Source organism: Sinohyriopsis cumingii, chromosome 6 (genome assembly GCF_028554795.1).
Source record: "Sinohyriopsis cumingii isolate HCF-2022 chromosome 6, ASM2855479v2, whole genome shotgun sequence".
Classification (NCBI taxonomy): Eukaryota; Metazoa; Mollusca; class Bivalvia; order Unionida; family Unionidae; genus Sinohyriopsis; species Sinohyriopsis cumingii.
In genome coordinates, this window is record NC_142966.1 from 123235436 (window position 1) to 123257068 (window position 21633).

General features: G+C 32.4%; 1 protein-coding gene across 1 annotated transcript in view; it reads left to right on the forward strand.

Moving 5' to 3' along the window:
• The first annotated feature begins 19085 nt into the window (after nucleotides 1-19085).
• Nucleotides 19086-21633, forward strand: part of LOC149797873 (glutamate receptor 2-like) — a 179220-nt gene continuing 176672 nt past the window's right edge. The window contains exon 1 of the mRNA XM_089960812.1: nucleotides 19086-19173. Within this exon, the coding sequence (XP_089816938.1) occupies nucleotides 19086-19173 (88 nt within the window). The remainder of the gene's footprint in view (nucleotides 19174-21633) is intronic.

Sequence of the window (21633 nt, forward strand, 5' to 3'; positions counted from 1 at the left end):
TGGTACAAACTACAATCATCAAAATATCACTTTTTTATCACACGATGAAATATCCTTTAAATATTTAGCATATCTCCTTGTAATTAATAAGACATTGAAATCGTTCATAAGATGTATTTCTTTTATTTTTGCATCTCCTTTAAAAGTTGCGATTGAAGTTGTTGCTTGATTAAAACAGAACAAACAATATATTAATTTAAACTAGTTAAACTTGTATAACATTTAATATTGTAAACGTGTAAACATTGACTTTCTCGACATCTGATATCAATTGCTCATGTAACATATAAGCTGCATATATGGAACGATTGGAAATTGAAGACAGATATGATGCTCATAATGAATAGTTATACATATTATTCAAGAAAACGTAACACACGCTTTAAACGATTGTCAATTTATATTTCCAGAACGTTTTATAAATAATTGTTTTAAAAATTTTGATTTGTCATTACGTTTGTAAAATTGTGTTATACCACAATATTAACCAGTTATGAACGTTGGGATAAAGCTGGTATTCTGGTATTGGATATACAATTTGAATGAAATAGGTTTAAAAATTATACATTTTGACACACCATTTAAAAAGTAGTCTAAAATAGACTTCATTACATATTAAATGAATGAAAGAGTTCAAATACGTTTATGTCACGAGCAGCTTTTAGAGAATGGCCTATCGTAATATTCAAAGAGTCCGAAATTTTGTATCAAATTAATAAAGGACGAGGTCTTCATTTCTTCCAGCCATAATGACTATGTATGCTATATTGTTATGTGTTACTGAACAGTTCAGTGAACGATTTTGTATAATATGACGCCATGTAACTGATGTCATCAAGACGTCTATAAAATAGTTAATTTTTCTGGTCCTGCTCCTCAATTATTGACCATACAATTGAGATGTAGGTAAGGTTCGCTACAAGCCACATAAATGTTTCAGTATAGCCAATATCATTTATTAAACTTAATTCCACCATTACCCACATCACTTGAAGGAAACTTTCTAAAGTCATATACATAGATTTTGAGTTTCAAGATTTTAATTTATTTTTAAATACAACTGATCAGGATATATTCCAATACAATTACTTAGTGAAACATGATTTTAAATAAACCTATTACTAGCATATAATATTTTAGCGTGATCAGCGTAAGTAAGTATTATAAGTATTGAGTACCAAACTGCTGCGTGAGGGAGAATTAAGTATGCACTTCAAATGAAGGCTTCATAACCACTGAGTAATCTTTGCTTAAGGAATATAATTAATCAATAACAAGTAACCAAGTAACGTTTATTCTGATTTAATCATGACTGCAAGCAGCTTTATCAGGAATTCGCATGTTTTATATCCTAGGCACCAGTAGTTGATATTCCCTCCGTTAGCTTTGGATCATTTCCTGCGTTTGTTTTCTGATTAGGGCAATGCAGACATGACAACGCTAGAGTGCAAGATTTCGATACATTGCCTAGAGCAAATACAAACAGAAATTCTGATCAATGCCTAGCTGATCTTCTTATGTGGCCAACATTGACAACACTTTTCACAAGAAACAAGTGTCTGAGTAGCAAAGTAGGTGGATCATCTGTTTTCGGAAGTCAGTGCCCTTTCATTTGTTACAAGAGAACGGTTTTCCTGTCCACTTCTGTGAAAAGTAAAACGTAGCACTTAGAGCAGAGACACAAGTATTACGTGTATGCAAGGTTCGAAGCGAAATGTGTCAGACAATGCTGCAATACAATGGATTTATTAATTCGCGAATTCAGAGGTTGTTTCTAGCATTACATTTCTGTTGACCTGTTCCTGATAGTGCAGAATGCAGCTAGGTAAGACCTTTTTATTTATATTATCTTTTTGATTTAAATTCCTTCTGAAATGTGCAAATCCTTATCACTTTGTCAGAAACAACCCTCATATCTGTCATTTTAAGCTTCACCACTTTGCCAAAAATAAATCTTAATTCATTTTTATGATATGTTCATTATTTTTTCACATGACTTTAAATCTCCCAAATAAATGGATCGTTATTGTTCAGATGCCTATTTGTTGAACTCTTGCTTTTTATTGCATACTGGCTGAACCATAGTTATATTATATCGGCCATCTCTTTGGAATGTAAAAAGTGATATTGATCACGTGATAATGAAAGAGAACAAGTGTTTTAACAAATGAACCAAACTAGACCCGTAAAGATAGTATTTTGAAATTAAACCCTCACACACAGAAAATTTTAAATGTCGAGACACACACAAGAGTCGAGATGAAATAATATGTGATATTTTTGGTTTCCTCCTTGGAACTTTAAATGCAAGCAGGAAATTCACTGATTACTTCAGTATCATGCAATTTTTTATGAATATCAATTAATGCAGCATTATTAAGTGTATGTAGTATGCACAGCTTATGCCCAAAATGCGTGTATCGTGCATGCGTAGGTAGAAATGAAGAAATCATATTGTTAACTAAAATTGTCTTTAATTTTAAGTTGGAAATAAATATGACTAGATGTTATAACGAGTGAAACGTAATTAAGCCCCTACTATCTTACAAGCAGAAACGAACATAACATTTTTCCCATTTGTTATTTCGATTAGTGGAAGCCATAACTAAGGAGAGATCGTAAACTTTGACTATCAGAGTATCAGATTTGATTAATAAATAAGGCAAGTTGTTTCTTCATTTTGTATATAATGTCGGCGGAGAAAACATTTGCAAGAATAATTGCCGCTAAAGGCACCACTTAAAAGACGATTCTTCCTATCAGTACTGTACCTTACACAATCGTTAGCAAGATACAGATTTTTGAGCTATTAAAACAGACTGCTTAAGACTATATCTAGTAAGATTGTAACCATCCAATATATATATATATATATATATATATATATATATATATATATATGTATAATTGAAAAAAAATAATTTTGGTTTGAATCTGAAGAGGAATCAGTCGACTTCAATTAATCTCATCAAGCCCATCTTAAACTGTGTCTGTGATTTGTTTTTGTTTTTTAACTTACCTTAATAATTTTACAGTCATATCGCTACGATGTCTGCAGTGTGACCATTTATATTGCTGTTTTGCACGGGGGCATCATGCCGCAGATATATAACATCATGTTCCACACAGTCACACTATCCTGACACCAGGCCAACCAGTATTAAGACTAGCCTCTTAATATGGAGCACCTAGACTGGCAGCTGCTAGTACCATTTTTTTAGGGGCCCCAAGTGGCCGAGTGGTCTAAAGCGCTCTTCGTTACGGATCACTGCCATCTCACCTCTGTCTGCGTGGGTTCGAGTCTAAGATTCAGCCAATGTGGGTATGTGAGAAAGCTTGTCAGTAGCTTCTATTGGGTCAGTGGTTCTTTCCGGGGTTTTCTCGGGTTCTTCCTCCACCATTAATACTGGCCGCCATGTATAGCCTATCGTGTGCTGCAAAATGGCGTTAAACCCCATAACAACAACAACAACAACTATTGTTTTACGTCTTTGGTACGACTCGGCCTTCCTTCCGCATTCGAGGTAGACGCTCTAACGACTAGGTCATCGGACCTGGCCGCATCTTAATATCTCCCAGAACAATACTTTTCTGCAATCCTTTCTTTTAACTGAATAATTTGTTTGATTCGGGGATAAAACTTTGTACGTTTTTCTCGTGATTTTAAGTATTTGAATGAACGCAGTTTGAGTTATCGAATTATCTGTAACTGTTATGCCAAAGAAAACTGTGATAGACCGTTTACAATTCATGTATGGACATCGCTTTGAATCAGTAATGTAACGAATAAAGAGAACACACGATAATTAAATAAATTAAAATTTACAAGAAATAACACTTTCTGAAGTATCTGTGTAAGCTGAAAAACTGATCTCAAAACTGATCATTTGTTATATTTATGGAAATTACGTGGGAATCTTGATAATCAAAAAATGAAAATGATAGTTATATATTTTTTAATGGAAAAATATTGTTTTACGTCAGATAGATCACTTAATCTTTCAAGTATCTTGCGCATACATCTGATATAATCTTTTCGATACAAAAATGGAATTGTTTTTCTTTTTTACTTAATGGACATAGAAGGGCTATATCTAAATATAGAATTTCACAATATTATATACATTATGTTAATTGAAATTCTGAATCAAGTTTCTAAAGATATGTACTTAATATGCAAGTAATAGGAAAAGGGTTATTATTAAGCGCTTATTCTGCATAGCAGAACTTGTAATATGAGTGCTAAACTTGTACTGATCTCCTGTAATGAAACTGTGAAGGAGGAAATTGTATCCTTGTTTTCCTGGAGCTAATAGGAGAAAGCCTGCTGATGTCGAGACTACCGGCATTATACCAATTTCGCCGAAAAAGTTTTATTGTAACAGGACAAGATACGCAATTTTGCACAGTCAATCGACTCTCATTTCGGTTTTCGTAAAGGCCATTGTATCTGAGTGCCCCATGTGCTCATTTCATGAACCATTGTTTGGTTATCGGCGAACGTGACGTAATGCAAATATCCCAGTTTAAACTGAAGAAAAAAATGAATTTTGTAATATCTCACTATCGTAAAACACTGGAATGGAGAAAGAAATCTAATAATCATATTGCCTTAGGACACAACAGCTATCAATAATCCGTTCTAATATGGCTACTTTGATTACGACATTTTATATTACTTTGAATCAATCCCGTAGTCATATTTTACATACAAGGATTGATGTTTATTAATATCATTAAATACAACTTGGTAAATTGAATTTAAAGAAACAGTATTTGATTCATCACTCGCCATAGCAAAAAGCATTTATCTGAAAAATCATATTTCTGAATAATTTGCAAGAATAATTTTCTTTTAGCTGATATATTTCTGTATGTTGCATACTAACAATAATATCATTTACTAATCCACATCTATGTGTGGGTGACCATTGCTTAAATATCATTTTTCACTACACATATCTCAACAAATAACGTACTCAACACTGAATCAAAGTCATCGTACATTATTATGTAGCTATAAAATTCGTTGATCAGTGCAACTCAGTATGTTCTTGACATTGATGTAAAGCTAGTAGAAGGTACATTGCTTTATTGATAAGCAAATTGTAACAAGTCCAATATCCGAGGCAAATGTATATTTTCATGCTTAAGACGTACTCCAGTTTCCATTTATTGATACTTTCGCAATATAAAAAAAAATGATAACTAATGACAATATGTGATAAAAAGGTATACAAAGGAAACATAAACCACTCTCTCCCACCACCAGAACTGTATCACACATATATAAATTATTGAAATGATTGCACTAATGACAGTGAAACACTTGGGGCCACTACTTTACATTTTGACTCCTCATTTTCGTTGACCTAGCAAACAATAATTTTCATTCTATGATACTTAGATAAATTTACTGTTTAATTTCTTACCCATTTAATCAACCAGGGACCAAACTCTTTGATATGCTTTTGCATGTAGGCAATGTTATGTAACGATCAAAAAGGCCATTGACATGATCTTTATAAAATTCAACTACAGTATTGTGGCTGAAATAGAAACAACTGAGATTGCTAACTGATAAACACATGGCATATTTTAGTCTGGAATGTAGTCCATTTGGACCTGCTTTAGTAGGGGGTGGATGGGGTTTCCTAGGAAAGACACGTTTGAGAACATATTATATACTGCAGCTTCTCTTAGCTCAGTTACTACGTTTCTGCAACATAATGTCTGAGATTTGTGGTTAAACATTAAATAAAGCCATATCAGTCGAAAAAAGTAGATTGGAAATTCTGGTGCAAAAATTTAATAAATTTTTTCTGATGTAAGGTTTACACAATGAAGCAAATATTTTCTTGAGACTGCGTTTTATGAAATACGACAATTGTTAAAATTTCCAACTTTTCAAATGGTAATTGATAGGTTCATGCCATATCATGACAATTTTAATGTTATTGCAATTCCGATATCAAGAAATTTTGTTTTGAAATTAAGATTAATTCACGAAAAAACAGTTAAGAATATAAAGGCTCATTTGCTTGACATATGAAATATACAAAAGTGATCTGTGCTTGTATAGTCCACTAACTGAAACATGGTTGCATGACATATGTCATTATTCCCTACGGAAACCAATTTTATGACACATTGTTGCAACGAAATATGAATTTAATGATCAAATAGGTATGAAGAAGCCAATATAAGTTAACATCTTTGATCAGTACGCGATGCGTATTAAAAAAATGTAAGTGATTTTAAACATTTAACTGATGTTTCATTCTTTCCCCTGTTCTTGATCATAAAAGTGATAAATGAACTACTTGAAATGTGTCACGCAGAGTAATTTCTATAAAATTGTACAAGGGCAGACATGAAAAGGATCGAAACCGATATATTGTGAGTTATGAGAGATTGTTTGAAATGACTAAAATTCCTCTTAAAAAATGAAAACTTAAACATATGTCCACTCATATTAACAAGAGGTGCGCAAAGAATACGGCAGTGAAACTACTAACGTTTTCCATGAAATAATGTGACGTTACGCGTGATTACTGATTGCGATCATGAGTCAAATGGTTTTAAAACTTATATTCTCTTAGTATTCATGATTGCATCTTTCCCAAACCATTGCCTGACATAATTACTTGGCTTTGCCATCATTTTCCGAGTTGTTTTCATCTCGATATTTACTACGTTGCCCATCTGTCCATCGTTGAAGGCCAGTCTGGATTCGCGACTGTCGTATGTGAAGAGGTTGTACGTCACGTTTATTGCTTACTCATTTAATTTTAATTGTAGATCGTCGCATACTTACATGAAAATGATTCTCAATATTTGACACTCGAGTAAATCTGTCCTTTACTAAGCAAAACTTAAAAGCTTGTCAAAACAATCTTCTTTTGTTGTGTGTACATATATTATGTATGTTATCATTCATAATTTTAATTCGTTAGGGTAATCTATTTTAAAAACTAAATTATTTGCTAATTCAAGTTCTCATCGTAAGACGAGTCATGCATCAAGTACGTCGATTCATTCATAAAGTTCCATGGCTGAGATTTACTATGGTTCGGGTAAACATCAAATGACCTAACTCTAGGACATGAGTTCTGAACGACTAATCTGACCTAATTTATGATAGGTCAGTGCTATAACAGCTAATCTGTTGACTAGTAGAGTGATTTGGAAATGCCAAGATGGTTCATTCAAATTTCGTATTGCATTCTGTCTAATGCGTATTGGTATTCTGTATAACAGAGTTATTTGGAAGAATTAGTACTATCATTCAAAGAAGAATAATACTGAGAAGACTAATTAATTTGTTTAATTTAATAATTCCTTGGAATTACAGTGCTCTAAAATGTTTAAAGACTTTGTCTCTATATTAGCTATATTACTCTCAGTTCATTTAAAGCCTAATCTTTATAGCTGTCACGGGATTGTTGTGAATTCGTTTAAAAACGTTTTGGGATCATAACATAGTGATTTTTCCGTATTGTTGATATATCGTTACAATATAAATTGTCACTTGGGATACCATTGAAACTGGGGCCCCGAGTGGCCGAGTGGTCTAAAGCGCTCTCCGTTATGGATCACTGCCATCTCACCTCTTTCTGCGCGGGGTTCGAGTCTCGGATTCAGCCAATGTGTGTATGTGAGAAAGCTTGCCAGTCTCTTGGGTCGGTGGTTCTTTCCGGGGTTTTCCCGGATTCTTCCTTCACCATTAATACTGGCCGCCATGTATAACCTATCGTGTGCTGAAAAAGGGCGTTAAAACCTACAACAACAACCATTGAAACTCATTCATATTACTCGAAACGTTTAGAATTTATAGAACATTTAGAGCTTTAGGAACTCATTCACCAAACTGTAAATAATTTATTTTTACTTCTTTCACTTTTTAGGGAAATAAACTTTTTTCATTTATACTTGTTGGTTTTGCTTTTTCTTCTTACTTATACTAAGACCATAGAGTCTTAACACCTGTCATGCACTTCAAAATATGAAGAGAATACTATACTAATATGCTAATAATATTTACATAACAATATATGCTTGAATATGTGGAAAGGAAAATGCTTTAAATAGAAAACAATAGAAAGTTTAAACACACGACAAACATACATAATAGCTCAGAACGAATTTTTCTGACATAAAGTTTGACTAATTAATTAGCAAGATATATCGATTTGTATTAGAATATATTCTAAGGTGGATTTTGACTATATAATGGGGTGATATTTGGTGGATAAAGTGCACATCTTTAAACAGGACTTTTTATAGATTAGCTTTCATGACATTTCTGGAGAAAATATGGAAGGAATCAATACATTGCTATAGATGACGTTATATGAAATACGATATGCTCCAGGAGATGCAGAATGCGGAGTCACTCTAAGCACATACAGCTGTTGATCTAATTGCTTAAATCAGTTCTCATTTGTTTTCTTCACAGATAATTGATCCTTTTGCACACATGCACTTATTACTATGTTTTTATTTTCCATATGGGTTGGACCTCACTATCTTGGATAGTTAATCATTATTTTCCAATATGGAAATATGCATTGTATTACATGTGTCATATGTTGTGAGTGCTTCTGTACTTTATTGCTTTAATTTTAAACGTAAGGAAACTGTGTTATTTTCCTGGCGCCGTTTTTCAATTGTTCTTTCACTGCATTTGTGTACATTCTTTGAATTCAATTCTCACTTTCCTATATTTGCCAGTCATGGATAAAAACGATAAAAATCATTTTCGCGTACTAAAAGATCATTTTGTTTTCGAACCCGTCTTGTTTGACATTCCTATCAAACTATGCTTTGGTCTCTTAACTGTTATTGTCACGCAGTGGTTAATTAGAAAACAAGTTTCTCTGCAAGAATGAATTAAATCTTAACGACACATTGGAACAACTGAAAAATTTAATAAAACGTTTTCCATGATGTTTATTTATTGGTTCCGACTTATCTTTAATACTGAGAGATTACCAAATATTGATTTATTTAAGGTGATTTTGAAGCGTGAAGAAAAGGCGTGTGACATCTTTCTTTGCTGAAGGCATATGGAAATTTTACAATCCTCTAGTTGTCATTCTCTCTTTCCAGCGCAGTGCGGTAAATATCGATCTAGACTACTTTACTAATAACAATAAAGAACATGTAATGTTACGGCGACCAGGGCCTATTTTTAATCTTGATAAGACAAGATTGTCTTATTTGCTTGCACGTTATTCAAAAACAAGTGAAACTATATAGGACCCGTAGGGCCTCATGCCGCGTATTCATCATCTTGTCTCGCAGTCCTGCAACATAACTCTGATGTACCTGCGTTGATACTGGGCATGCGGTTCAGAGAAAGTACCTGGAGTTAGAAATATAATCAACGAAAATTAAAGTATAAATGTTTTCCGTGATACAAATCCCTTTTGTAACTAAACCGCTTTTAGAAAATCAATACTTCATTAAGACTCCATTTTCTTTATCCGTCTGCTCAACAGGAAAGAGCTTGCCATCACTTGGGATCGTGAACCCTTAACATAGATTAGCGAAATAAAAAAGCATGAAATCTACGCAAAAGTCTCTAAAAACCGCCTTCTTATCATCCTGCAGTTGCTAAGGTGATATCCTGCGAGGCTAATTTTCTATATTGACAATTTTAGATACTATCTAAATGTTTTCTTTGTACAATAAGGAGCTCTCACGGAAAATTACACTACTGAAATCCACAATTGCAGTTTTCCTTAAATTTTGTAAGCTCTGTGCAAGTTGCTTAGTGAAAATGGGAGAGTATTTAAATTGTCATTCATCTCTTCGATATATCGTGGCACAATTATTTCAGCTAATTGATTGTCACTAACAAACATATACATTCATAAACACTAGCTGCAAGTTCTGCTTTGTTAATTGTTGCCGGTATCGGTTATTTATGTGAGAAGTATAGTAAGGAAAATTCAAACCCACTGAAAGTAAAATTTAAATAATTGTTTCCTCGTTGGCTTCAATATGTGAGTGAGTGAAGTGTTTTGATTTTTGGTCCCTAAATTCTATTCAAGTTATATTATGCTATTAAAATGCATGCCAGTCTGTAAAGTAATAATAATAGATTGGATTGTTTTTCACTTTTTACTTTTTGTGGGATTTGGATGCTTGATACAACGATAGTACGTACATGAGAAATTTAGGCGGTACACAGCATTCTGTCCATTGTCACAAGCAATGTATGTTTAAACTAATGTTGTAAAGAATGTAAAGAGTGCAATATATTTCTCAAATAAAACATTTGCGTTAAATACATTTAATTCTAACTACCCTACATCGATTGGAACTGGTAAATGGCTTTCGAAAGACAACGACAAAATAATGTTGCTGCCCTGTCAAATCAAGAAAAAATGCCACAATATTTCGTTACCTTACACCAAGATAATTGCAATTAAATAAAGTCAATAAAAAACTCTTCCCTGTTAAAAACGACGAGGACATGAGGCTGTCGTTATGTTTGCAAACTAGGATATAAATTTCATAATAGAAATATACCTACCACGAAATTTGCTTCTTTGCTAAAAAATACAGTTATTTTACGATAATGAAAGTATGCTACCAAAATGTCTTAGGTTTTAAAAATGTTCAATATTTTACGAGAAGTAGTCTCATTTGGTATCTATAGCAAGATTCTAGAACGAAATTATTAATTTGCTTTAGCCAAGTCAAACCCAACGTATGTATTGAATTTAAGTACATTACTGCATTTTAATTTAAAACAGCTTCCTGTTTTCAGCAGAAACATAAAGCTGGATTTATGGCGTGATTTCAAGCTGCTTTTTAAAAAATGATCTTCTTAAAACGCATGGGTCGAAAAGGTATGATTCCATCCAGATCCAAGCCAAATACCGTCCTGTGCTAATAACACTTTTATGAGTATAATTATTTGCAGTTTGTCAGTAGGTTTCACATGGAAATTAATATTTAACACTTCATTACAGCATTAGCTTTCAAAATGAAACAAGACACCGTCATGTTTATAGAATAATTATGTGCCTACGCAGGATCAACTAATCTGTAATGAATACAAATGTAAATTCCCGAGGTTCAGATTTTGCATTTATGCTCACAGAACAAATGAATGTCCCAAAAGGATCTGAAATCGTTGGCAGAACAAAACTATTAGTACTATCAACTATTGTAGTCATAGATGTTATGTAACCTGGTTTAATATGGTGTATATTTATTCAAAATTGTCATGAGAATACATTACAGAGGTCAAATTTACTATCCACAGATTATATATCACCAGGTTTATATAGTGATACCCACTTCAATAACGGAATGAATTAATTATTGAATATTCAATTTTATCTAATTCATTTATTTTCTCAGACACGTGTTTAATGTGGAATTTTGGTTGAAAGTTTTCATTGCTTCCTCACAGAACCGTTGACTTTTATATCTCGTGTTCTTACGATTTTTAATTCTGCTGCATTTTGTTTGGAACAAAGTTTTAGATGTCAGCTTTCATAAAATAATTAAACTATTCGACAACAAAGTGATGAAAAAGTTAAACAATTTCAAACAATAGCAAAGCAAAAAGAGCCAGCTACGAAGAATAATAAGTTGATTGTACATCTACAATGGTTTCATTTGAATGTCTATTACATTGGATTTAATGACAAAAAAAAATTCTATGAGACACATGAAATATTTGCATTTGCTTAATTAATTTTAAAAGTGTCGGACAATTAGTATATCTCAGCAGATGATACAAGTCTTGCTAATTTATCTGAGCCATTTAGGTAGTGTGGATTACGTGTAGCCAAAGTCACTGGGCTTTTACGTTTTCTTTAAAGACACTTGTGAAAGGTAGAAGCAACTCACAGAATTGAGTTGTTGATATGTGTAATGTTTGCAACTTAACAAAAACAACAACAAAAATGACCCTGGACCACCCACGCTCCTAAGGGACATAATGCTTATGCATTGGCGTCTGCATTTTTCGGTGGAAACTGTGTGAGGTTCCAAGCTAAATTCTAACGGTACAGGCTAATCATGTACAACAGATTCTTAAAATACAAGGGGTAACCCCCCCCCCGACGCTCCTGTACTTAGTGTATGTAAATAAACCGATTTTGAAATTCTTAAGACATTTTTCTTTATTAACGTAGTACTCCAGCTCTGAAAGTCATGACCTTTTGTTAATATTAATCATGCAGTAGTGTCAGTAGAAGCGAACATAGAGGGCAAGCACTAATGATTTTATAGAGGTATGTATTAAGGTTAGTCCTTTTGTACTTTCCAAAGTATACACAAATTTTAAAATATGTATCGTTTTAGTCAGCCATATTTTGCAGTCTTTCATTGCAATATTTCGTTTCTTTGATAACTTCACACATTCTATTGACAATAACATTAAGCTTCATTAAAAGGCCTGATTGATTTGGTGAGTAGTAGGTGGATGGTTATTGTTGGTGAATATCGTTTAGACAATAATTTGTTTCCAAACATGTTCCAGGTCTTATCACCCAACCAGTGGTAAATTATTTATGTTCATAGACAAATATTTAGTAATAGTCATGTCCTCTATGTTAACTGAAAATTGTTTCCCCTCAAGAAATTTACAAATTTAATAAAAGACAATTTAAATTATATTCAAAGTACGATTTCATGTTGGCTCCATTTATGTTGCCAAACCAAATTACCTTAGGTTCTGTATTGATATTTTTACTAATATCAATGTATCTAGAAAGCTGTTAGATAACAACCAGTGTTGCTGCTAAATATGTCTTAGAACCAACCAGGGCAAGAGATGTATCATTAGCGAATTGAAATACACGATAAAAAATGTTTTGTTTTTGCATTTCTATTTTTTTAATAAATTATTCTTCTTTGTCAAATTAACTAAAGTCCCAGCACACAAATTAAGTATATCATGGAAGAGTTGATCCTTCTGTCCTTATCGTCTTTGAATGATAACTCGTAATGTTTGACCATTTAGAAAACGTAAAGAAAGATTATTGTGCTGCAAAAGATTCGAAATTCTAATATCTTATTATCAAAACAAACAAAATGTCTCGATGAGACTGGAGTAGGGTTCAAGTCTAACCTCTGTTCTTAGTTTGTTTTTGTTTTTAGTATTTGATTGAAAAGCCAGACATTGTCGGTTCATTTTAGCAGCCCGCGTCAAAATCGCAACTCAGTAAACAAGTCGTCATCAAACATTAAATATTAAATAGTGGAAATGGTTTCCAGTACGTCATTAGAAGGTCACAAAATATCCATGACAATCTTAAATATTATAAATTTCATTACTTCATAACCTTGCTCTATACTTATGTTTATCAAGCGAAGCGTAATACTCCATCAAAAACATCAGCAACAACACTAAACTCATGAAATTAATAATATGCGAAGGAAAGTCCGGTTCTAGGTGTGATGTATATTGTCATAACCGCATCAAGCCATTAGGCACATTTATAAAAGTTACACTGTAAATCTTCACATTACTATCAAAAATAAGCTCTGGGAGCGGTAAGCTAAGTCACTATCGATACAAATGAAAACAAAGGACAACATAATTTGTTTCGTTCAAACTGGAAATGAAGGTCTTCAATGCTATGAGTTGAAAAAAACTTGAATTTTCCTTGTTGTTTTTTTTATTCCAACTGGTAAAAAATCGGAGAAGCCATAAATTCTGCGATCCAGAAACTTCTATTTCAACCAGATAATTGGATGCAAAACGCAGGGAAGCCGTATGAAAGCAGGTTTGCATGATCTTCACTTCGGAACTGGTAATTCGTTACTCGTTTCTGCGGTATCGAAAGCCATCTCGTTAAGTAATATTTCCGGGGGAGACTCAAACAGATTAGCAGATTAATGAAATATAGGAACATGTGAAACATTTTGTACACGTTGCAAAATAAGTTTAACATATCCTCAAGTAAAGATTATTCTTCAACCGAACAAAGTTGATCACTCGCACTACGTTGTTGTGTATATATATTTTTAATGGAAAGGTTTATTGAGGAACTGATGCAATTCACTGATAGGATTGTAAAATATATCCTTATTGTAATAATCATTTCCCATAATGTAGCAAACGTTTGCAGAATTGTTGCGAGTAAGATTATATGGGGTACGTCAAACTTAAAAAAGGAAAACAAACCTTAGTTGCTTATATTTTTCCATATACACTTTAAAAAGGAACTTGTTTCTTATTACTTGTCAATGTATGATTTCAAGTTGATTACGATTCTTTATTTAGAGGAGCATGTAGCCTAATAAGTTATTTTTGTTTCATTTAAATTACGACATTACTTCATGTTTAAATTCGTAAAGCGCATGAAATGAACCATATTCATACATTTTCTTATATTCCTTTCCTGCCCTACAATATTAAAAAATTAAATTATATATGACTAACTACATTATATTATTACAGTATAATGCAAATTATGATATTTACATATTATGCATTTGAATGCATTGCTTACCTGAAGACTGTATTTTATATGTCGGGGAAAAACTAGGATCATTATGCAACATATAAGTATGCTTTCAATAAAAGAATTTCCAGAATAGCAAAAAGCATGTTGAAAGTGCACTCAATTAAATCTTATAATAGTTGTTGAAAAAATACTAAATTGCAAAGAACATATCTTTTTTGAAGAATTAATATTACGCTGAAAAATATTGTCAAATCAAATCTCAAATAGCAATTTGATAGTTACTGACGTCTGTTAAAAATGTTTCTTTATAAAGAACGATCTGATCAAAACATTTCTATAACAGAAAGAGATAGTAAGTATTATTTCAGATCTAGAGCACAATACCTCTCAGCAAACATATTACGAGCCAGCCTTGCTCTGAAAAATCATTGCCCTCTAATCATTGCTACATGGTCACCGCTTCATTCATTACATGGATCTTTGTACGTGCTACCTAACTTAAAGATTCGTTTTGCCATTTGCCAACTCAGAGTCAGATCGAAATGACTTCAGTTACTTTTTCTTAGTAACTGTAACTTTTCTGTAATTTTTCTGCAACACTAAACGACTGGTAACTTGCTTTGTTGACCTAATTACGCATTTTGTGAAAGTAATTATTCGAACTTTCTCGATCATTTTCACGTAGGAGAAATCAATAAAATTCCTCAAAAATCAAAGCCTTGAGGAATAAAACGGCAGTAGAATTGATTGTGGTTAATATTATACTGATTCTGGACAGAAACACAAATTACAAGAGAAATTTAAAGATGTTCCGCGTGGCATGATGGTTTAAACTTTTTCTTATAGTAAGATCCATTAATGTGGTATGATTTTATTTAGAATCAAAACAACAAAATTTTGCACCCCTCTTGGAGCAGTATTCATTTCGGATAATTATGATATTTGCAGTAATATTTTCATATCACTTTGCTTAGCTCAATGTGATTTCCTAATTAAATACTTCTTATTTAAATGTTTTATTATTATCAGGATTCCATTTAGAAACAACATGACACATTATCATTGTTAGAATAATTTAGTAATGACAACACAATATGCTAAGCAAATTAAAAATTATACCAATTTAATTTTACAATAAACGTTATTGCTTTGCGCATTGCTTTTTAAAAGGTACCAGATACCTTTTATATTTTTAACGCCTGCATACAAGTGATTAAATCAATATCTCAGGCGTGCTTTTCTACTGTGTACAATATTCATTAAGACCACTAACGCACCGCAGTCTGGAAAGAAACCATTTTTTTTTCAATTCATTCAGTCAAAGATTACTGAACATTATTACGATATTACAAGTATGGTCCTAAAATACATTTGAACATTCTGGTTCTAAAGTGAGATGTGGGTAAGCTCAAAATTTACATATAGGAAAATTTAATTACTAATCTACCTTTACAAATAATTGCTAATTATTTGACATATTTATGACATTGTATCTATCAGTTATTTTCTCAATTAAAGCTGTGAGTAATGCATTCCTGTCGCTCTAAATTTAATATTTTATTTTAATCTAGAAGATTTTTAAATATAAATTATAGCATATACTTTGTGCATTAACGCTTGTAAACTCCCATTTACATTCTATGAACGAAGTTTTCTTTGCTTGTTACTTTTATAGGTTTGCCCATGTATTGGCTTTATAACTAGTTGATTGATTTATCAATAGTTTGATCATTAGCTGCCAAAAGACTACACAAAGTCTCACACAGAGCAACGCCTTATAATTTGTATCCGCTCTATACCCTTATGAAAGCATTAAAATATGAAATAACCATTTATTGACATTGTTTTCGTTAAGCTACGTATCTTACAAATGTCTCGTCTGTTTTCCTATGTTCGATCATAGAAACTACAATATCGTATTCCATACATATGCTAATGTTATTTCCTGATTTAAGTAATGCCTCTAAAACTGACTGAAATTAAACACACAGGTCTTAAGCGTCTCATTACTATTAATTTAGATATCCGTTAAAGAGAAAGCAATATTTGTATTAAATTTATTGTTTCATGACTGTTAAAAGAATATTGCAATCCATGTGGCTGCTCCTTACACAATTTTCAATGCAGAAAAAAAGAATTAGTTTTGCCTTAATTAATGAAACTTGAATTGTTAGCCCTTTATTTTTATATGTCACCTTTGGTCTCGATAGGTTTGGGATTATATGTGCTTTAAATAAAACGGTGTGCTTGTAAGGAAAAATTTAATAACTTTCGCTATTTTGTTAGATTAATATTGAGAGATACTGTATCATAAATTGCTGAACGAATGTATTTACTGCGCTAAATATTCAATATCTCCTTCAAAAGATTATTGTCTCAAGATCACTGGAATTTATCAAGCAATGTACTTCTGCATTAGAAACGTTTTACCACCGTTGAGTGAAACTATCGTCATAAAAATTTACTTTCTACTTAATCAAAAACTTTTAAGACGTGTGCATATACATATATTAATACATAACTGGATATAATCAATGAGTCTGGATATAATCAATGTCTTTCCATAAGGTTATTCATAACACATTATTTAACAAACATTGAATATACAATTCGTTTTCCACAAGACCAAGGCATGAAGGTTATGATCGTCTTTTTTTTGCCATTGGAAAGGATTGAGATAGTCTTGAGCAAAGAATTGCTCTTAAGACTAAAAATATTGGTGTACATGGAAATTTGTTTTCAAGATTTTAAATTTGCGTTCTGCCAAGAAAATAGCAAATTATTAATAATTCTAAATCTACCGATGTTCGATGCGTCAAAACATGTGTACCCCAGGGGGTCAATTTTAGGATTCCTATCATTTTTAATTTGTATTAGTGATATTGTAGAGAATGTAGAATTATTGATTATGTAATATATAAAGTTTGAAACGATACATGAATGTACCAGTAGTAGGTTAGATACATTTAATCCAGATATGACTACATCAGTGCAAATAACACGAAAACCGAACCATCATCATCCTGTATTATGCTTGATCAAAACAGGACTAATAAAATTCGACATAAATATGTTTTGCAATGTACCCGCCAGTGATGCCAATAGGCAAGCGCATAAAAAATATATTCCTGATAAAGCCTGGGATATATTAAATTGTTTAGAACAATTTAATTTCAAACTGGAACGATCATTTTGTCAAAGTGTCCAAATCTTATATTGTGCCAATTTCTGATTAAGCTGACCAAATCTTGGGCAATGCAAACTAAGAACACGTAGAAAAAATAAATATCAACCCGATGTAACAAATGCAACCAAAACTACGTCCCCATACACACATACCATACATAATAGTATTTACCCTAAACGATTCCAATATGGAACTTTTTACCGGTAGAAAAAAGATATAAGCCCTCACTGCTTAATTTCAAAGTAAACTTGAACTGAGAAAAGGTAATATCTGCATGGTGTTATTACGTTTGCAAAAGAGTGTCACATGTTAAGCATGCTAGTCTAAGAGTCAAGTGTTGTAGTTTAAATTACGACTTATATACCAGTAATATACGTACCTATGAGCATTGCTCTCGCGCTGAATCTGGGTGAAACATAATTTCTTCCAAACTGTCCAAAACACACAGATCTTGGAGTTCATGTTTTGTGCACACTCCCATTTACTCTCACAACTGAAACATATTTGACAACCCTATGTTCACTGTAGAAAATAACGCGAAAATATATTTCTGTGCAAAATGTCACTAGGATGATTAAAATGATTTATGTAATTGTGTTCAATCGCATCCGTTTGAGTCACATTATTTAATTATTATTCTTTGTTTTCTTTTGTAGAGTAATTGATCCATATACTTTTCCTTGATAACCATTGCACAAACGTCCATATTTGTTATATTTTTCTTACTCTTGGGGAGTGCTCTCGTAAGTGCATGCTTTCTAATGAATCCTAAAAATAATGTTTGTGATTTAATCTGATGAAGGTTCTCAAAACAAATATGATTTAAATTAATGTCGAACTCGTAATTTAATGGTCTAGGATTGTTGTTGCCATAACGTGTTTGAAGTTACATTATAACCATAACAATTGTTCAATATTCCATTTCTGTAGCAATCTGTAAAAAAAAAAAAATTCTACTGTGTAAGGATTTTCCAGCCGTCAATTATACCGGCAGCGATGTCTGTCGTTGCAAATATGAACTAAGACGAATTATTCCTTCTGTTTGCCTAATTAAGTCACAACAGACGTGAAAATCGGATGAAGCTGCCAGAACAGTATCACAGATTTTACTCGCTTAAGGTGCAAGTTCCCTGGTAACATTTTTACATCTTCCTGCGAAGCAAAGAAAGGCATGTTTCTTCAATTACTGAAGAAGAAACAACTAGACCTACTGACAAAATACATATAGAATAAGAGCCAGAGCTGCTCAACTTCGCACAATCTGTAGGCTTTACTATGGATGAGATTTTATATATATATATATATATATATATATATATATATATATATATATATATATATATATATATATATATGTCAATGTTTTGTTGCAGATACAGAGGTTGAAATGAAATGTGGCGTACATTCAACATTTTAGAGATCTGATGTAATATTAATAACGAGCCTAATTTGAAGAGATGGGATTAAATAAAGTTATTTTCTTGTGGCTGAGTGTTGGAACTCACTTTTGGTTGACGTCGCCTTTCCAGGGTAGAATTCCTATAGGTAAGTGATTATATATTTCAATATTAAATTAGTGATAATTATGATCAGGAGTCAGTACATGTTTGATACAGCAGCTTTTAGTATCCGAAATTTAAAAGATTGTTGATAAGATGTTTATACAAATGTCTGTGATGATGTTTTTGCATATTAAATGAATTTCTTGTCTCATTTGTACCATGCCCCTTTATTGATGAGAATATATTAGAAAAATGTGGGGGAAAATGTCCAATATCAAATGTGTTGAATGTGGAATACATGCTTTTGTACATTTCATTTGTTTTTTCTCCTCATTTAATTGTACATTATGAGCAATTATATACAGTTTGCACGTGGCTTCCATTTTTCAACACACATCATTATCAATCGATGTGTGTTAAAATATGCAGTATAAATTGATCTTGCACCATTAACATCTTTTTTTGTTTCGATCATACGAGTATTGTCTAATCGTACATTATGGATCATGAGGTATATATGATTTGATATAACAGATTGCTTTGCTTTATTGGGCTGTGGATATTTTCACCGCACATTATATAACAATTTAATGTTACTTTAGCAAAGACTCGGTGTTATCTCCAAGGCGTCCAGCGCTAGTGTAATTCTAAACTTTATTTGCTGGAAAACAATGGAGTGTTGGTTGAATTTAAAACGAGATATTATTAGGATCGCGCATATGAATTATGATTGTAAAATGCATATCTTAAAATCGCTTTGGGGTGCAAGTTAAATATGGACATTGAGGGATTTTAAATCAAACAAACAACATATTCTGGGTTCACAGAACATGCTAATATAAATCACAAACTAATCAATTAACAAACAAAACAATGTGATTAAAAGACACGGAAAGCAAATGTACATATTACTTTTTGTGTAGGAGGTCATTATTTATTTTGATAAAATAATGAATGATTGAGTAAGGTAAGGAACTAACATTAAGTTAAGGCTTTTTGAATTAGACATCACATTAATAAATGAAAAGAGACATGGCGCGGAATAGAACACTGAATAAGACAGGTGTACACAGCAAGCATTCTGAAAATGTGCAGTAGAGAAACACGTCTATGAGACACTTTAAATGTGTCAAAAACATATATATTTGTTCATATGTAGCTTGAAGGATCGTATGGTTTGATGGAATATGCTTTGAAAATGCCAAGCAAAGCTTGTATATGAGGTCAATAAACGAGACCAATATACAGCTGACTTTCACATCTTTGAAGAAAGTGCAAACGTTATGGCTGAAAATGTTATTAGCAATACTACCATGTAAATTACTTTAAGTTCGGAAAGCACTGTGTTTCACGAAAAAACACATGAACATAAACTACTATACTCTGCAGTAAATCTTAGTCTCGTTGCCTCCGAAGAGTAGTACACATTTTAGACTTGACATAGAATTGTGACGAATAAAATTTAACAGTTGTAACATAGAAGGTTATCCTTAATATCAACATCTTCCCAAAAGAATGGTAAAGTTCCGACGTTGTAATATTTGTAAATGTCTTCCTTTATTTATTCAGTTTGTGTCAGGGTTTCGAATTCATAGTCATTGATGCATACCTATACCTATGCATCTATTATTCTCTTCGCCGTATTATGCAATAATCTATCTTCATATTTATATACCTCTTCATCCACATACCAATCTGCCTAATTAGCTTCTTACTTTGCTACACAGAGATAGATCGCTCTGCTTTTAGTAAGTTAAGTAAATCTCAATGAGAAAAAGAATTATCTAATGAGAATACATTCAAAAGGACTTTTCTGCTATGTATCTTTATATCAGAGTCATTACTGAGTTTACAATCCGTAGGGATATATCATTCCCACTTAAGATGTCAGTGACCCAAAGATGTGACCTTGTCTGAAGAGTTTCTTTCAGAGGTTTTATCTTAGTTGGACGAAAATGTGCCTTTGTCGATCACTTCTCTGCAAATGAAGATTTGTTTCACAAAAGAATATTTGATATCTTAAATGAATACAGCAATATACAGAAATATGAGATGCCTACATAAATGAAGACACATGCGATATGTGCGATATGTCTTTTGCATATAAAGTTTCGTCTCTACAATACAAGTACAAATCAGCAGTAATTGCAACTAATTGTACTCCTCTGAGACAGATAGTAGTGGTGTAAATCATTTACGAATCGCTTCAATTTGACCATAGATAAATATACTGATTTTAGCTTTTTTTAGGAAAATTATCATATTGAATATACGAAGTAAGAAAAGCAGACGTACATGAGAAAACAATGTGGGCTGAACACATATTACCTCAACTGGAGAAAAAAGTACTTACTGAAATGACTATATATGCTGAAACTTAGTGCCGAAGGATGACTCAGAAGTTAGTTTTCTTTTAGGCCGACATAAACAAGACGATGCTGTTACTGCCCATTACTGACTATTATCATCAGGTAAAATCACCATTAAATAGAAGAAAAATTAT